This window comes from Rhinatrema bivittatum, chromosome 3, assembly GCF_901001135.1.
Source record: "Rhinatrema bivittatum chromosome 3, aRhiBiv1.1, whole genome shotgun sequence".
NCBI lineage: Eukaryota > Metazoa > Chordata > Amphibia > Gymnophiona > Rhinatrematidae > Rhinatrema > Rhinatrema bivittatum.
Window position 1 is genome coordinate 357123262 of NC_042617.1, and position 18275 is coordinate 357141536.

An 18275-nucleotide genomic window follows, 5' to 3' on the forward strand; every position below is an offset into this window, starting at 1 on the left:
AAATAACTACAATACTTGAATTTAATCTGCTTTGAAGTGCCAAAAAGCAAAATCTAAAAATCAGATAAATGGTGCTCTCAAGGCCTGTTTATATTGCTTAAACAAAACCATATATAATGTTTATAGTTTTTCAAATTCAAGTTTTCTGCTTTATCTCAGCAGTTATAAGACTGGAATCTATCAAAATGGCATACATAAAAAAAAATCATATAAATATATATAAAAAGCATTTAGATTCCATCTTTGCTCTTTAGTATTACCACATGTTGAGAGTGAGCAGGTGTCATCTTTGCTACAGCTACTGGAGAGTCTCGGATGGGTGGTCAACACAAACGAGCTGTCTGCAGCCCTCACAGACTCTAGAATACTTAGGAGTCCAATTCGACACCAAGGAAGACAAGGTCATTCTGATACAGAGGAGATTTAAAACTGATGAACCAGTTGCGAACCCTGCTGAGCGAACCTCGCCCCACAGCATGGGATTACCTACAAGTCCTCGGTCTCATGGCATCCACACTGGAAGTAGTACCATGGGCACAAGCTCATATTAGGTCCCTACAGTGCTCACTTCTATCGAGATGGAGCCCACTGTCTCAGAACTACACCGTACGTCTACTGCTCCAGGGCAAAGTTCAAACCCAACTACGGTGGTGGCTACAAGACGGCCACCTGAGCCAGGGAGAGAGACTATCCTCACCGACCTGGATCCTGCTCACCACGGACTCCAGCCTACGAGGATGGGGAGCACACTGCGAAGAGCTAACCGCTCAAGGGCAGTGGAACGCAGAAGAGTTGGGGGTGGAACATCAATCGCCTAGAAGCCCGGGCAGTCAGACTAGCCTGCCTACGTTTCGGTTACAGACTGAGACAAAGCGGTCAGGGTAATGTCGGACAACGCCACAACGGTGGCCTACATCAACTGTCAGGGAGGAACCAGAAGCCAACAGGTGTCTCTGGAAATAGACCCCCTAATGTCATGGGCGAAAGGGAACCTCCAGGAGATCTCGGCCGTCCACATCACGGCTGATTATCTCAGCAGAGAAAGTCTAGACCCAGGAGAATGGAAGCTGTCGACCACAGTGTTCCAGCTGATAGTGAACCATTGGGGAACACAAACCATGGACCTTCTGGCAAACCGGTCCAACGCCCAAGTACCCAGTTATTTCAGCCGCAGACATGGCCACAGGAGTCTGCTATACGCCTTCCCACCGTGGCCCCTACTAGGCACGATCATTCACAACACAGGGGACCAGTACTTCTTGTGGCCCCAGACTGGCCAAGAAGACCATGGTATGCAGACATGTGAAGATTACTGACAGGGAACCCCCTTGCCATTACCTCCACACAGAGACCTGCTCAAACAGGGACCGATCCTCTACGTGGATCCAACTAGGTTCTCACTTATGGTCTGGCCATTGAGAGGGCTCGCCTGAGAGAGAGCGGATACTCGGGGGCTGTAATAGACACCCTACTCTGAGCACGCAAGTTCTCCACATCCCTAACATACATAAGGATTTGGAGAGTATTCGAAGCCTGGTGCGAGGACCACAACATCATACCTCGCTGAGTCAAAATTCCTGCGGTCTTGAAATTCCTACAAAACGACCTACAGAAGGGATTGTCCCTCAACTCCATCAAGGTACAGGTGGCCACATTGTCATGCTACGGAACCGAGAACGAGAGCAGCAGCATAGCCTCTTACCCAGATGTCTCCCGCTTCCTGAAAGGAGTTAAGCACATCCGACCACCCCTAAAGTGGCCGGTACCTCTTTGGAACATTAACCTGGTCCTGGATTTCTTAGCAAGAGTCTCGTTCAGACCTCTCCGCGGTCTGTGTCTCCGACTATTAACATTGAAAACAGCCTTCCTGCTGGCAGTCTGTTCAGCCTGTCGTATATCCGAGCTGCAAGCACTATCCTGTCGTGGGCCGTTTCTCAGGCTCACCCCTGGAACCATCCAGTTATGCAGGGTTCCCTCGTTCCTCCCCAAATTGGTGTCTCACTTCCATCTTAACCAAACCATCTCGCTACCATCACCAGATAAACATAAGAATTCGGAAGAGGCCAAAAGTCTACGCCACCTCAACATCGTCAGACTCCTGGCCAGCTACCTGGAAATGTCGGAATCCGTACGAAAGACGGACCACCTGTTTGTCCTTCACAGCGGGAAGAAGCAAGGGAAGCGGCCTTGCGAGTAACCATAGCCCGCTGGATCAAAGAGGTCATCAAGGCGGCCTACATGGAAGCAGGCAAGCCACCGCCTCTACAAATCAAGGCCCATTCTACTAGGGCCCAGGCAGTGTCCTGGGCAGAAACCAAGATGCTGTCACCTGGCGAGATCTGCAGGGCGGCGACATGGTCCTCCATCCACTCCTTTTCTAGGTTTTACCACCTGGATGTTCAGGCCCAGGAGGACACAGCATTCACAAGGGCAGTACTAAGTGGGTCACGGACAGCCTCCCACCTGGTTTGGGAGTAGCTTTTATACATCCCATTGGTCCTGAGTACATCTGCTACACGCTAGGAAATGGAGAAATTACTTTCCTGATAATTTTGTTTTCCTTAGTGTAGACAGATGGACTCAGCATCCCACCCACAGCTGCCGTTACTCTGGGAATTCTCGGGGGACATCTCAGAGAGCGAGGGAATCAAGGGTAAGCCATACTTTGCTTCAATCTAGGACACCCCCCCTAGCGGGTGTCGATGTTTCCAAGTTGAGGGCTCTGGTGGTCTCCAGCTATAGCCAATCAACCAATTGAAGTTGTTCAAGTTTATCAAGTTATAAACTTAATCTAAGTTATTCAAGTTACTCAAATTAGTCAGTCACACATATATCCACAATGCTTTTCAAGGAGAATACTGAAGAGCTGCACTTCCTGCAGGGGTATATGTACTAGGGCTGACGTCAGATTGAAATCTGATCCGTCTCAAACTGCTATCAGGAGCACATACCCATTGGTCCTGAGTTCATCTGTCTTCACTAAGGGAAACAAAATTATCAGTAAGTAATTTCTCCAATGGGGAGGTGCTAAAGCTTAGATTTCAATCTGCTGTATGTTTGGGACATTTTGGCTATGGCACCTTCTAGAAACAGGGAGATCCTGGATTGTGTTCAGGAAGAGCTGTTTTGGCAACTGGTAATGGAACCGATGCATGAGCTGGCAGTGCTGGACCTGGTGCTTAAAGGGGGGGGGGGGGGGGGGAATCACAGGATACAGTGATCACCAGATGGTATGGTTCAGTATTATAACGCAGGCTCATTCAGAGGTGAGAAGGGGGATCATGGACTTCAGGAAAATTTAACTATAAGATGGGAGCGTACCTGATGGGATAAGCTAAATGAAGTATAATACCAGTGGGCAAAACTGAAAGGAGATTTGTAAGAGCAACAGACAACGGCTCAGCTCTTCAATTTCTCAGAAATCTCTGGGATCTCTTAGGGAGTGCTAGGCATTGAAGAGTTGATGCGCACAGGCAAACTAGATAGGCCATATGGTCTCTTTCTGCTTTCATGTTTCTGTGTTTTGTTAGGAAACGAAATAAAGGCAAGAGGGGAAAAAAAGGCCATTGGTCAAGATCACCTGCTGGTTGTTAAGCTTCAATAGTACTGAGGTGCGACAGAGTTCCTATCTCTCTCCATATTATAGTATGCAACTTCACTTAGGGACTGTGGCATAGCAAACCACCAGTACCATGGGACCTTGGTGAAGTCCTGACTGAATTCATGAAGCCTCCTTTCAAACCTTTTGAATTGGCAGGCCTGAATTTTCTCATCTGGGAAGGTACAGTTTCTTGTGTCTACTGTGATGGTGCAGAGAGTGAGCAAATTGAAGGCTTTGCACACTTTATTAGCTATTTTATTTACCTCCTATAGCAGAAAACTGTGCTAAGTGGTGAACAATTGAACAACAATCCAGTATTGTAAAACACAGCAATACAATAAACAAAATAAACTAGCAAAGTAAATAAAAAAAAAACAAACAAAACACCAGGAAAAAGCCAAACAAAAAGAATACACTTTCAACTGTTTTCTTAAGAGCTTATGGTCAGAAAGAGTTCTCAAATCCATAGGTAATTCATTCCATGGATTAGGACCAAAAACAGCAAAAGCCCTGGTGCGAATAGTCTGAAGATGATAGGCTTTAGCATCTGCAGATGTTAAGGACTGCTGAGGAACATACTGTACTAGTTTATTAGACAAAGTGATGGGACCAACACAGTAAAGGATATATGTATGAGTTGGCCTATGCAGTCAAAATTTTTTTCTGAAAGTGCTATCTGTGTCCGACATCAATTAGATGATTGTTCTGCCTATGTTTTCCTAAACAGCATGTGTACAATGGAGAACAGGTTTTTAACTTCTTGGACTATAAGAGCCCTAGTGTATTAGTTGTAGAGAGCTGTCCTGTCGAGTTTCTCAACTGTCCTTTAATCCCAACAGGTTGAGAAGGGCAGTTGCCAAATGGAACTCTTTCAAGTTGGCCAGTTGACTGTTATGCACTGGCTGGCTTCAGATTACAAATTCCCTCAAGGCTCATCAAGTGAGAGCCATGGTTATTCCAGTGACTCATCTGAGAGCCATTTATTGACGATGCAGGCAAAGCTGCTACTTGGTCATCAGTCTGCCCCTTAGTGTCCCACTATTGTCTGGATTCCATGTCCTGAAGAGATATTGTATTTAAATGAGGCCCGGCCGACTCAAATTTTTTTTCTTTTTTTTTTTTTTCTTTTTTTACTTTTTTACAGCTTTTCTGTGCACTTTCCCGGTGCCCGAAGAAATAAGCACTAATTTCTGAAAGCAAAATGTGCGGCTTGGCTGCACATTTTGTTTTCTGAATTGCGCGGGAATACCTAATAGGGCCGTCAACATGCAATTAGGTTCGGCGGGTTGGACGCGCGTTTTCGGCCCCTTACTGAATAAGGGGTAAGGGAAAACGTGTGTCCAATGGCGGATTAACAGTTGGCGCGCACTGTACTGTATCGGCCCGAATATGAGCTAATAATTTTTAACTGTTTCATCAGAATTTCACTAGGGAAGAGAGAGAGTAGGAATGACTAAGGTTTCTTTTCATACCCCAGATCAGTCCAGACAAGTGGGTTTTGCATCCCTATCAGCAGATGGAGGCAGAGAACAAAAACTTCTCAGACACTGCTATATAACAAGAGTACCGCCTGCAGTCCCTCAGTATTTCTCCATCTCCAGCAGATGGTAGAGGTGCGAAACCTGAAGTCTGTCTTTTAGGGCCTGCAGACCTAGGATTTTATTGCCCGGACTGAGCATTTGTGGTCATAGCTTTCCAACTTTTCTCCCTTGGTTTGCTGCTTTTTTGAACTATGATTTTTTTTTTCTCCTATTTCCTGTATTGCTTGGGGGGGTGACATGGCAGTTTCATTGATGACCTCCTTCTAACCCCATCCTCTAGTTTAAATATCTGAATTTCTTGCTTGGCATACTCTTTCCTGCCAAGGACAAACATAGACCATCCTTGCGGTATAACCTTTTACTGCTCCTTACATGGCCCCAGCCTCCCCTGCATACAAAACCATTTTCTTTATACTGTTTTTTTGAGCCAGACATTGACGTTATCTGTACGGCAGAGCCTTTGCTTCCCTTTTCAGGAGTCTGTAATTCTGAAAATGCATGAGCAGTAATAGTTCCAAGGCAGTTCTTTAAACTACCAAAAGGTTGCAGTGTCTTCACCATAAGGTCTGTAAACTGACAGAAGGACTTAAATATGTATATTCTAGAGTGTGTATGGGAGGAGGAATATAATAGACATACTTCAGTGGTATAAAGCACAAGGTGATGTTTTTTCCAGTGGAAAGGAAGCAGTGTTTTTGGGTAGAGTACCAAAACATCTGCAGCATTTACTTGGAAGATGTTGGCATACTAGACCAAACAAAAAAAAAAAAAAAGCTGAGGGGGAGGGATCTAGGGTAGGGTTGGTGCCTTTATCTCTTGGCTCTCACTCTCAACCTGTCTGTTTTTAAGAATATAGCACAAGTTGCCATGCTGGGTCAGACCAATGGTCCAGCAAGCCCAGCATCCTGTTTCCAACAGTGGCCAATTCAGGTTACAAGTACCTGGCAAGTACCCAAAAACTAAGTAAATCCCATGCGACTGATGCCAGTAATAGCAGTGTCTATTCCCTAAGTCAGCTTGATTAACAGCAGTTAATGGACTTCTCCAAGAATTTATCCAGACCTTTTTTTTTTTAAACCTAACTGCACTAACCACATCCTCTGGCAACAAATTCCAGAGCTTAATTGTGCGTTGAGTGAAAGAATGTTCTACGATTAGGTTTAAATGTGCAACTTGCTAACTTCATGGAGTGCCCCCTAGTCCTTCTATTATCCAAAGGAGTAAATAACCAATTGACATTTACCTGTTCTAGACCTCATGATTTTTTTTTTCTTGGCTTTCGCACTCTTTCCGCTGTTGCTTTGTCCCTGCTTAACTCTGCTCTCATGCACACTTTCTCCACCTTTTGTCTCAGGTCACGCCCCCTCCATCCTCATTTCAACACTTGCATGCTCTCTCCTTGTCTTTGTCTACCTTCCTTCCTGCTATATGGGCTGTTTTGTTTATTTAAATATAAAGACTATAAGCAAGAGTGATGCGCAGGATCTGGAAATGCACCTTCTGCCTGTGCTGGTCCTAGAATGCCCTTGCTACATCCCAGCTGCTGGAAGTGGTGGTGACCTTGTGGAAGGGAGCCTGTGCTGCTGGAGGAGGGCAGAGCCAGGATGCTGCTTCCTCAAGGCGGCGTTCTCTGGCAATGAGCAGCAGGGGCAGGGCGCCCAGCCAGACGTTTCCCCTGCTACAGTCTGGCAGCTGTGTTTTGGAGCAGGGGGGGCTTGCTCCGGAAACGAGAGGCCATGGTAGGAGGCTGAAAGGGGATAACTTAGCAGTAACATTAGAAACCATTTCTCCAAGGAAATGGTGGTGGTGGATGCAACTAAATTCTAGGAAGCTTGGGATTAGCAGAGAGGGGTCCCTGTTCATGAAAACAAAGGGAAAGCTTCAGATCAAGTGGAGCTTATGGCATTGCAACAACAAGGAAACTGTTTGACTAGGTGGGTCTCAGTCTCCCATCATAATTTGGTTCTTTAAATGGCAGCCAGCATAATCTCAGGAGCGGTGGTACTCCTGTTTTCATCGCCACCCTAGAAGCTGCTTTCTCTTTGATTTCATATTGGGTGACATGAGGGGAGGCACAACTCTCAATCGTCTCTTTTGTTAATGCCAGATGCGTCCATTTCTTTGAAGGGCATGGTTGCCTGTTTTGCCCCAGTACATCTGTTATGCCCGTGTTGTACATGACAGATGGGCAGTATATCGGAGGGCTTCGGCAGTGGGAGAGCTCACTTAGCCTGATAAAGATGCGCTCTTCCCGGTTGCTCCCCCGCCCTTTTGGTGGTGGTTGTGCCACTCTGACGATATTCTGTGTTATCCCAGGCCCAGTGAAACTGAAAATGTTTCCTGGCTGTGCCCAGATCTGCTACTTTTCAGATTGAGAGGTTGAGACTCGTTTCCTGTGGCTGGAGGTAGAAAGTTTCTGAGGCAGTGCGAGACCTGAGACTGTTTTTTACAGGTAGATAAATGACATTAAGAAGTAATTTGGAGAGCAAGTGGCAGATGAGCGGCACATGCCAGAAGTCCGTTGTGGTCCTTGTACAATTCATTTTGCCACAGCAATATGCTGTGAAACACCCTTATTTAGGGAGCTCTATAGATATCAGAATTTTTTTTTCATTTTCTCATTTGCTTTTGAATTTTTTTTTTTGCTCTTTTCCTTTACTTTTTGTGTGTTCTTTGTGTAACAATAAGAGAACACTTTGAGGGGAGATGTCTATTCTGGTGAAGGAAAAAAAACCCTCATTTTGGGACACGCTCTCTTATTTTCCAAAATGGAGCACACCTTTCCAGATCTTCCTTTCTTCTTTCTCCTCTCCTAACCCAGTGGCTTGTGTGCTTCATCTTTTTTTCTTTTCTCTGACTGCCCTCCTCATCCCTCCCCCTCCCCCAGTATCCATTCCACAGTCCGTCTGTCCTCGCCCTGTTTCCAGCCCATGTCTGATGTGCTGGCTTCGGGAAGGCAGCCCTCTTTAGTCCTGTCCCTTCTTTGTCTCCTCTCCTTCCAGCCCCTTATCTCTCTTACTCTTAAACTTTCACATCTGATCCCAGCACCCTTTTTAAAATTTGTTTTAGAAAGAACTGAAAGGCTATGGTCAGCGCTCAGTACAAATCACACAGAACAGTGTATGCATTTCTATTCAAAGTTCAATACATTATTTTTAACCCTTTCCACTCACCCTTTAGCCCCTTTTCTCTCCCCAGAGTAACAGTATTAAGTGTGTCCGTGTCTTGCGTGAGGTAAAAACAGTACAACTAAGATGCATAATTACTACAAGAACTCAAATTGTGCCAGCCATCCACTTCTGAGTGCCTGCATCGCTTGACATATATGAAAGGTATCATTGCGCAGGGCTGTTGCTCTGCCCATGTAGTGTATAAGTTGCTCTTCTCTGTAAAGAGTCAAAATTTGGGACATCTGAACTCTACCACTTGCCAGCTATGTCACATCTGGCTGTTATAGAATCATGACGGCAGAAAAAGACCATGTGGCCCATCCTTCCAGTTAATTTAGCATTATAATTCTCATTTCCTTAGAGATCCTCTGTATTTATCCCATGCTTTCTTGAAATCAGATACTGCGTTGGTCTCCATTACTTCCACTTTCAAGTCCAGCATCCAGTTTCTAACAGTAGCCAATTCAGGTTACAAGTATCTGGCAAATACCCAAACATTAAATAGCTGGTGGTAAGCAGTGGCTATTCCCTAATCAGCATGATTTAATGCAGTTTATGGACTTCTCCTGGAACTTATCCAAACCTTTTTTAAACCCAGGTATACTAACTGCCTTAACCACATCCTCTGGCAATGAATTCTACAGCTTAATTGTGCATGTCAGAATTTTCTCAGATTTGTTTTAAACGTGCTACTTGCTAACTTAATGGAGTTACCCTCTTGTTCTATTATTTGAAAGAGTAAATAACTGAGTCACATTTATCCGTTCTAGTTCTCTCATGATTTTATAGACCTCTTATATCCCACCTTGGCTGTCTCTTCTCTAAGCTGAACAGCCCTAATTTCTGTAGACTTTCTTTCTGACTTTAACGGTTTGGGAAACTATGGGGGTAACTTGTTTACCATGGTAGATGGCACCCCCCTGATGCTCCCATTATAGGGGAGATCTGTATGGCATGGCTGATGCTGTTTGGTCTTTTCTGTCATTTTTGTATTTCTATATACCGTATGTATATGTTTCCTAGGGGAGATGTTCCATGTTCTTCTATCATTTTTGGATGCCTTTCTCTGTACCTTCTTTAGTGCATCTGTATCATTCTCTCGAAGTTCAGTTTGAATATAAGTGGCATTTTTTTTTTCCTTTTTGTCTGGCATTTCTTCCTCCTCCTGGGCTTTTGTTAGGCTGTGGTGTTGTGGGCCTTCATTCCTAGCTGCCTGTGAATTTGTTTTTATATCCTTCTCCCTGCTTAGTCCCTGGTGAGGATGGAACTGGCTGGCATGCTCTGGATCTCCGTTCTGATGATCAGGTGTCACACACAATAAATGACAGATAAATACTGAAATGGTTCATCCAGTCTTCCCATTTGAGATCCATTTCCTTTGGATAGATGTGTATAAGCAACCCGATACTGGCTCCCCCTCTTCCCTGGGTCTTTTTGATCTGCCTTCTCAACCTTTTGCTACCGCTGCCTTCCAAATCTGCCACTTTGGCCACCACCACCTTTGCTTGTAGGCTGTTTCATGCTTTGTCATCTTCAACTTCGCTTCTTACAAAACTAATTCTTTAATGCACTAAATCAGTGGTTCTGAGCCCTGTCCTATAAGCGCACCTAGCCAGTCTGGTTTTCAGGATGCTCATCATAAATATCTATGCAGCTATTTCTTGCCTATTCATGGTGGATCTAAGCACATAAGATATGTCATACCGGGTCAGTCCAAGGGTCCATCAAGCCCAGTATCCTGTGGCCAATAGTGCCAACCACTGAAAACTAGATGGGTTAGGTGTTCCTACAGGATAGGGCTGAGAAACATTGTATTAGATATGAGTATTGTTGTGGGAAGAGTAGAAGTTCAGACTGAAGTCATTGTGGCACCACTGGGATAGAGAGAGATGAGGAAGCCATTTGGTAGCAGTAATTAAAGTATCTCCCAATGGGAGACTCCATTAGTCTAAATCAGTGGTTCCCAACCTTTTTTTTTTTTTATCTTTTTGTGTGGATAGCACCCAGCACAGGGTTAAACTCATCATGGCGCACCCTCTCTCTGCCTGACATTTGTTTCCTGCCCTCCCCCCCCCATTCCCAGTATCCTACAACCAACAGATATCAGGAGCAGCATGGGGCCTGCAAGTCTCCAGAGACCAAGGGGGGGGGGGGACGGGGACTGTGGATTTGATTGGATTGCAGAGGGAAGCCTGCAGAGGAGGAGGAAGAAGCAGCAGCAGATAAGTGCTGTTTTGTGATTGCTTGAATTCTTTCTCTAGTTCACCTGAAAATCAGTTGCTATGGAGTGTGTGGGTAACAAGTACTAATAAATACATGACACCTGCAATTGAGTTCCAGAAATCTCCTCTTGCATCAAATGTGAACAGAATTACTTGGCTTGTGGCTGTTTATATTTTTAGATTGAGGCTAGGCATTTGCAAGAGCAGTCGTCCTGGTACAGAAGACTGGCAGAAATAAGCTTTTCGGGATGGGCTGGGTGGTGAAACCATTCCAGACCTTAGTACAAGATAGTAATTGAATATGACTTTGAGAGACACTGTTTGCTGCTCATGGATAAAGGTTGAATACCAGCGTATTGAAGCTCCCCAAAACTGAAGCTGATCAATCTCTTAAATCTTTTGCAGATTTGGACTTCTCAGGACCACCAATGTATCCTCAGTGCCTTAGCACAGTTATTGCTGGACAAAGAATACACCTTACTGATTGGCCGTCAGCTTCAGCCACTACTGCTGGATTTGCTGCAGAGGAATGCAGATACTATCAGAGCAGGGGGCCAGATAAACCTCGACTTGCACGAAAGGCTTTGTGTGGCCATGAGTAAACTGGTTGGGAACAATCCAGATGTGCTTCCGTGAGTAACAGCTTTCTCTGCATGCCTCCCATGAAGGGTCCAGTGTATATAGGACCTTGGTGCAGTTATTACAGGGAATGTAAAAGATGAGTTGAAATAATTAATTATACTCGGGGGTGGAAAACTTAAAAAAAAAAAAATATGTGGGCACCTGCCCAGAATTTTTAGGAACCAGGGAAGTTTTTTCCCATGTTTTTTTTTTTTAAACTTAATCTGCCTTTTTTTCCACCTCCTTCTGCTATTTGACATTCTTCTTTCCTTCCTCTGGCTTCCTCTAGCGTCTCTACAGGCTTAGTATTTCTCCTTGGGTTAGGTGCAGCGTTGGCAGCTCTCCTAGGCCCAGAATGCAGCATTGCTTTTCCACCCAGGTTGGCATCAGGTGCCAAATTTTAGGTGTCACTTCTAGAGTATTTCCAGCTGTTTGTGTATGTATGTGGGGAGAGGAGGATGTGTGTGTATACCTTCTGCTTTTCACTATCAGTGCATGAATCCCCTCACGACAGGCTTACTCATTCAACTGGGTTCTTCCAGGGGCCTTCTTGTTTTGAACTAGTATACTACATAGGTAGAAGTTGGTCTAGCTCAGGGGTATCAAACTGCAGTCCTTGGCGTTAGACTGGTCTGGTTTTTAGGATCTCCCTGATGAATATAGCTTAAATATATTAATTAATTAATATAAATAAATAAATTAATTAATAACCTGTCCTTTCTCTTCCTTCTAAGCCAAGTTCTTATCACCTTGTTATATGTAACTGCCTTTTCAGCACCATTGTTATAGTTATGTTTACTTTGCACCCCTGTTTTATGTGAACCAGCATGATGTGACTGATGTCTTGAATGCCGGTATATAAAAATCTAAAATAAATAAATAAATAAAATATATTTGCATGCACTGCCCCAACTGTGCATGCAAATATACCTTTGGAAATTCGCTCCGAAGGTAATTTGAAATTTCGAAAGGTAGCTTTTCTCGCCAGCATATATATATATATTTTTTTCCAAATGCTCTGCATATTTTTTAAATTAATTTATTATGGATTTTTATGTATGTTTTACTTCTACATCTGCTTGGTTCACTTGCTTTACAAGTGGTGTATATTAATACCATGCTTATTTGTTAGGGAGACCTTGCATACCAGATGAGTACTTTAGTCTGCCACCCCAGGTCTCGCTCTTAACTTTCTGCTGTCACGGATGCTTTCCTTTCCTTTCTTCTAAGTTCGGTGCCGGGCTCTCTCACTGCTAGATGCTAGCCTGCAGGCTCACTCATCTTCTCCTTTAGTTGTATGTGGTAATGCTCATGTATGGCAAGAAACCTACAGCACAGCTCATGAACTTATAATGGATGCTGAGCAGATCGTCCAAGCAGCATGGAACAGGAGGGCAACCACCAAGGAAGTCAGGGCTCCCCTATCAGGGTAGTTAAAAGTGAAAATCTTTATCTTTTTTTTTTTTGCTTCTCTGGTACCCATTGGGTACAGGTTCTGCTTTGCTTAGTGTACATTAGTCTTTACTAAACATTTGATAGGCTCAGTTTGTTCAACTGCGAAGTTTAGAAGAATATCAGTACTTTATTTTCTTTAAGTCTCAGGAATCCTGCAGAGATTATGTTATCTGTTCTCTAGGCTTTGGCTTGCACTTTTTGTTGATACTACATTGCCAGCCCTGTGCTCTGTTTGCAGACACACACATGCACACAGTGGTGCGTGGCTGCTGTGTTGAGCCCACTGCTTTCTGGAAGTGTCTTTGCTTCTCTCTGCAGGTTCGCTTTGCAGTATTGTAAGTCGTCTTTACCAGTGTTCCAGAGGCTCTTTCTGGAGAGTTCAGACCCAAGTATGGTGCGATATGGACGCAAGCGAATGAAGCTGCGTGACCTGATGGAAGCAGCGTTCCGGTTCCTGCAGCATGAGCCATCCCCATTGCGTGACATGTGGGACTGGAGCGTGTGCATGCCGCTGCTGAGGAGCCATGACACTTCTGTCCGCTGGTATGTCTTCTTTGGGGGGGGGTTCAGCATTTGATCTTCTGCACATCTGTGGACTATAATAACTGCAGATCTTGCGCTTCAGAATCTCTGTACCATAAGTAATCTGGAATAACATTCCCACAGGCCTAAGATTAGAACCCTGCCTCTCAACGTTCAGAAAAAAACTCAAAACGTGGCTATTTCATCAAGCCTTTGCTGACCCTCCAGACAATCTCTAGTCACCTTTATTCCCACCGAGACGATTTTATCCCCTCCCAGACGAATGGATTGCTATCCGCTCGAAAGATGGACTCTGGCACACTTAGGTTAAAGCACCTTAAGCTTTAACCCACATCCTTTATTATTATTATGTTACAATACTTCCTGCCTTTTTTCTTCCAGCTATATTTAGCTTCCAAGTTTCTACTCCTTGTTAAATGTAACTTTACCTTATTCTCCTCTATTGTTATTCACTTTATTTATTGCTTCAGTTATCCTTGTTCTATGTAAACCGATCCGATATGGTTATCACTATGAAGGTCGGTATAAAAAAAGTGTTAAATAAATAAAATAAAATAACTGACTATGGACTTGTATATAGTGGTTGGGCACACTTGCTGTGTGTTTGACATTAGGGGTTGCTGGTAGTCATACCTGCCTCCAACCAGAGCCCAGGTGTTGCTGCCTGTTTGCAGACAGCATCCAGAGAATCCCTCAAACCTAAACAGAAGGTTTCTTGGAGGCTAAGCCTTGGTGCTAGCCACCAGCATTTTTCCTCCGGGCACAGGGTTATCTGGCAGTTCCCTTCCCGGGCTCTGTGTTGGTATGCTCGAGCCCTGTTGGACAGGAGACATGCATATGAGTGTACTGTTCTGCAGTTTAAGCCATGGGGTTGGCCCAGGTCTGTGTGTTTGTGTGTGCACGCATTTTCATCTTGGGAGAGGAGTATGGTGCAGATTTTTCTGTCTTTCCAGGTACACTGCAAATTGTCTAGCTCTGGTTACGTGTATGAATGACGAGCACAAACTAACTTTTCTGAAGAAGACGTTCAGCTCAGATGAGTTAATACGTTTCAAGCTGAAGTAAGTCCAGTGCTTTCAAAATGGCAGGATATTTTAATTTTTTCATTGCGTGTAATTCGTTTTTTTTTTTTGACTGAATTTTGCATTTGTCCCTGTCGTGTGCTGCGGAAATTAGGAGACTTGGTGGGGGGCAATGGAAAATGAAAACCTTTCACCCTATGAATTGTAAAATGGCTGCTAGTTTGCTTAAGAGCATCTTTGCAGCAACCCAGGGGATGTCAGTCTCTTGCTTCCAAACTTTTTACCTGAGGAGGAGGATGACTTCAGAGAAGAGACTGTCTGCTCTGTGAAGCTGCAGAAAAGACATTTAGGGGGGGGGGGGGCCCTTAAATGTCAATAGATTTATTATTGTATTTAAAGGGAAACTTCTGATAGTGAGCTCTGTGATAGTACTGGCTAGAAAGTTGGGTCATCCTAACATAGAAACGACGGCAGATGAAGACCAAATGCTCCATCCAGTTTGTCCCACAATTTGCCCATGGCAGTAATTGTCACTCCATGCAGGTTACCCCCATGAGTTCCATTCCACTGGTTGATAAGCACAGACTTATGCTATCTCCTACAGATTTCTGATGTTAAGCTACCTACTGAATTACTGGTAGGTGACTTAACATCTGATAGTTACTGAAGAGGAGCGGGAAAGGCAAGGGATGCTGGGGGCTCTTGCTCTGCATTTACTCAGAGCACACTTCCTGGCTTAAAGGGAGTTTTGTTTTGTCACGTTTCATGGTCCATTTTTAAAACTTGTATAGAGTGAAATGCCATTTCTCCTCAAGCTTTACTGGTTGCAACTTTGAGTTTATGCAGCGAATAGACAGGCATTATACTTCTTACAGCAGGTACCTGGCCTGCCCTGCTTACTGAGTTTCCCATGTTGTAGGCTTCTGGAGGAGGTGCATATGCAAAATGTCGAGAAGGCTTTGGTTCTAGTCAATCCAGACACACCCCTCTGGCACAGAAAGACGACCTCTCAGCACACAGAGGACCAGATTGTCTCGGGTGATCTCTCTGCCAGCGTTGTGGCGGTTTGTGGAGTTGTGCTACCAAAGCGGCAGCTGGCAACCAAAGATCAGGTAGGCCACAGCTGTTCTACTCTGGTCTCTACTACTAATGTGATGGAGGAAGGACCTGCTGGTCCAAAGCAATGAACTAGGTGCCTGATGCTGGCAATTCAGTTGTATGTATGGAGCCTGGTTCTGTTCTTGAGCCTTTTGAGGCCTGAAATATGGCAAATTTGTGCTTGTCATGTAAGGAATTATAAGGGTATACTGTAGCCTGTGGGTTATTGCCCATTTTCCTTCTCTCTCATGTTCTTGCTCTCTGAGAGTGACAGTGCTACTGCTTATATGCCTTTATATACAATCTGAGAAGGCCAGGAAATGGCAGCCATTTGTCTCAGAATCAGACCTTTCAGATTTACTACTTAGAATAACAAACATCTTAAGACTTTTAAATAAGAAACTTATAACACTAACACAGCATATGCTTATCATAATTAAAGCTTAGCAAACTATATGCGCAATATACATCAGGATAACCTTGACTTGTTTAGGCTGGTGTTAATAAACTTAGCCCCATAACTTTGGAGGATTATCCTGTCTCATCGCTGGAGTTGTCTGTTGCTGGACCGTGAGAGATGCTTTAGTTAATGGAGGCTGTCCCTGGTATGGAAGCACATGTTAGTCTGTTTGTCTGCAAAACTAAGAAGACTTGTTGGTTCCCTGTACTTACCCAGATCAGTCCAGACTTCTGGGATTTGCCTTCCTGCCAGCAGATAGAGACAGAGAAAGTTTAACTGACACTTTCATAACTCAGTGTGCCACTTGCTGTCCCTCAGTATTTCTGTCTCCAGTAGATGGTGCAAAACCTGCAGTTCCCTGTACGTACCAGGATCAGTCCAGACTGGTGGGTTATGCCTCCCTTCCAGCAGATGGAGTCAGAGAAACAAACTAAAAGGACACCCCCTATATAACCTGGTGTGCCACCTGCAATCCCCCAGTATATCTCTGACTCCAGCAGATGAAAGAGAGACATAACCTGCGGTCCTGATCCTTGCCATATTACTACATCTCTGGGGTACCAGGTTTGATTTGGGGCGGGATCTTCTATCGACTAGATCAAATTCCTTTAAAAAAATTATTTATTTTTTTTTTTTAGATTCAATAAAATTTCCAAAAAAAGAGGTGAGTTAGAGGGAGTATTAATCGGTGGGCCGATCACTCCCTTCCCCAATCCCCAGAGATGAGTTATTTCTCCAGAAGGTGCTGATCTTATTTTTTTTTTACTGGCGGGGACGCAAACAATTTTTTTTTTCTCTTTCTATTTGGTCCCTGCCCGCTGCCCAGCACTTGCCTGCCATTGCTCCTGGGCCTCCGGACCGGGCGATTTTTTTCGCCCGGCTGCCTTTTCTTTTTCGCGCACGGCTCTTGCTGTGGGGCTTGTGGGGAGCCAGCGTCTCTGCTCCTGCACGATGGTCTCTGCTCTCGGTGCGTTCCCGGGGGCGAGGGACCATAGCGGAAGCCGCATTCGCAGCATGGGGGAGTTTGGCCGCGATCGCGCGCCCCCGAGCCAGAATCGGCTTCTAACAGGCGGAGGCCGGCCTCCCTGCCGCGTGGCTTATTGGCGGCCATTTTACCTTCTCGGGTGGCAGATGCAGGGCCAGATTCAGAGGGAGAGGATCTTCCTCCATTATCCCTGCCGAATTTGAGCCCCCAGCGGTCCTGTGGCATTAGCTCGATGCAGACCCTCCCTCTGCTTTTCCTTGGGGGGGGGGGGGGGGGGGCCTTAAAGCGATGACACCCATTTTCGTCTCAATTTGTGCTGCTGCTTCATAAAGCCTACCTGGAGGCGGAGGCTGACTGGGAGACGCAGGAGACATCTCCTGCAAAACAATTCAGACACGCTGAGGACAGGGGGGACCTGCCCCTGCGGGGACCTTCCCATATTGGATGTTGGGGATTGTAGCACTCCCCTGGAAGGAGACGATCCACAGGTGCTCCACCTGTTTCGTAAGGAGGAGCTGGATCAGTTAATTCTGCTTGTACTTCAGGAACTGGATATCCCGGCCCCATAGGTAGTGTCCGATTCCGCACCGGGAGATGCAGTCTTAGCGGGGCTTTCCTGTCGATAGCAGGGCTTAATTAGCCATGCTGTCATGGGATCTGTCAATCAGGTCCGGGAGGTGGAGCTTTACCAAGCAGAGATTTCGATTTTAGCTCTCTGCGGCTGCGTGTGTGTTCCGCACAGGAAAATAACAGGTTCTCCTCAGTCTGCTTTTTCCGTGAATGGGATCGCACGTAGGGCTGATTTCTCCTCAACGTTTTATTATTTTCTGACAATGTCGAAAAATCTGGATTTAAACCCTTTACTTGTGGCAAGGTAATGTCTGTCACGGATGGACATGACTGATGTTACCGATGCCTAGGGCCAGAGCACGATTTAAAAAATTGTGAATTTTGTGCCTGAATGTCCCCAAGAGCCCAAAAACAACGGGCATATAGACATTGGAACTGTTCAGTTTTTCGGAGCCATCGGAGGCTCATTCTTCGCCTGGCCCCTCGACAACTACGGCTCCATCTAAAAAAACGAGCATCGTCGTGGGATCCTCAAACCAGGCTTGGTTTGAGGACTTGCCGAGCTGACATAGGCCATTGGATCAGACAGAGCCTCAGAGATCGGTGCAAGAAACAACGGCGCCGGAAAACTCTGTGCCTATGACTTATGCGCCCAAAATGCCTTTTGCGCCCAGATCACCGTCGGCGCATAAGTTCTGCGCCCAAATAGACATCAGCGCACAAAACATCGGTGAACATAGCAATGAAGGAATCTACGCATACTGGACTACAACAGTCCACTCACTCATCAGTCAGTACCACATGGGTTAAAACGAAGACATCAGTCTCCAGATGTACCTAATTCCACCTCTTCAGATTCCAATTCTATAGAGGTGAAATCAAAACGTACATGTCGATCGCTGTCGGGACGTGGAATCCACACAGGATCATCATCACGTCACATCAAAAAGCGGTGAAGACGAGACACACATGGGAAGTGAGCCCTTC

At 45.2% G+C, this 18275-nt stretch overlaps 1 protein-coding gene across 2 annotated transcripts in view; it reads left to right on the top strand.

Annotated features, from left to right (window-relative positions):
• Positions 1–18275, top strand: part of MDN1 (midasin AAA ATPase 1) — a 765271-nt gene that overhangs the window by 5265 nt on the left and 741731 nt on the right. For both annotated transcript variants that reach the window (XM_029595415.1, XM_029595414.1), the window contains exons 2-5: positions 10940–11166; positions 12929–13153; positions 14107–14214; positions 15095–15287. In XM_029595415.1, coding sequence (XP_029451275.1) covers positions 10940–11166; positions 12929–13153; positions 14107–14214; positions 15095–15287 — 753 coding nt within the window. The remainder of the gene's footprint in view (positions 1–10939; positions 11167–12928; positions 13154–14106; positions 14215–15094; positions 15288–18275) is intronic.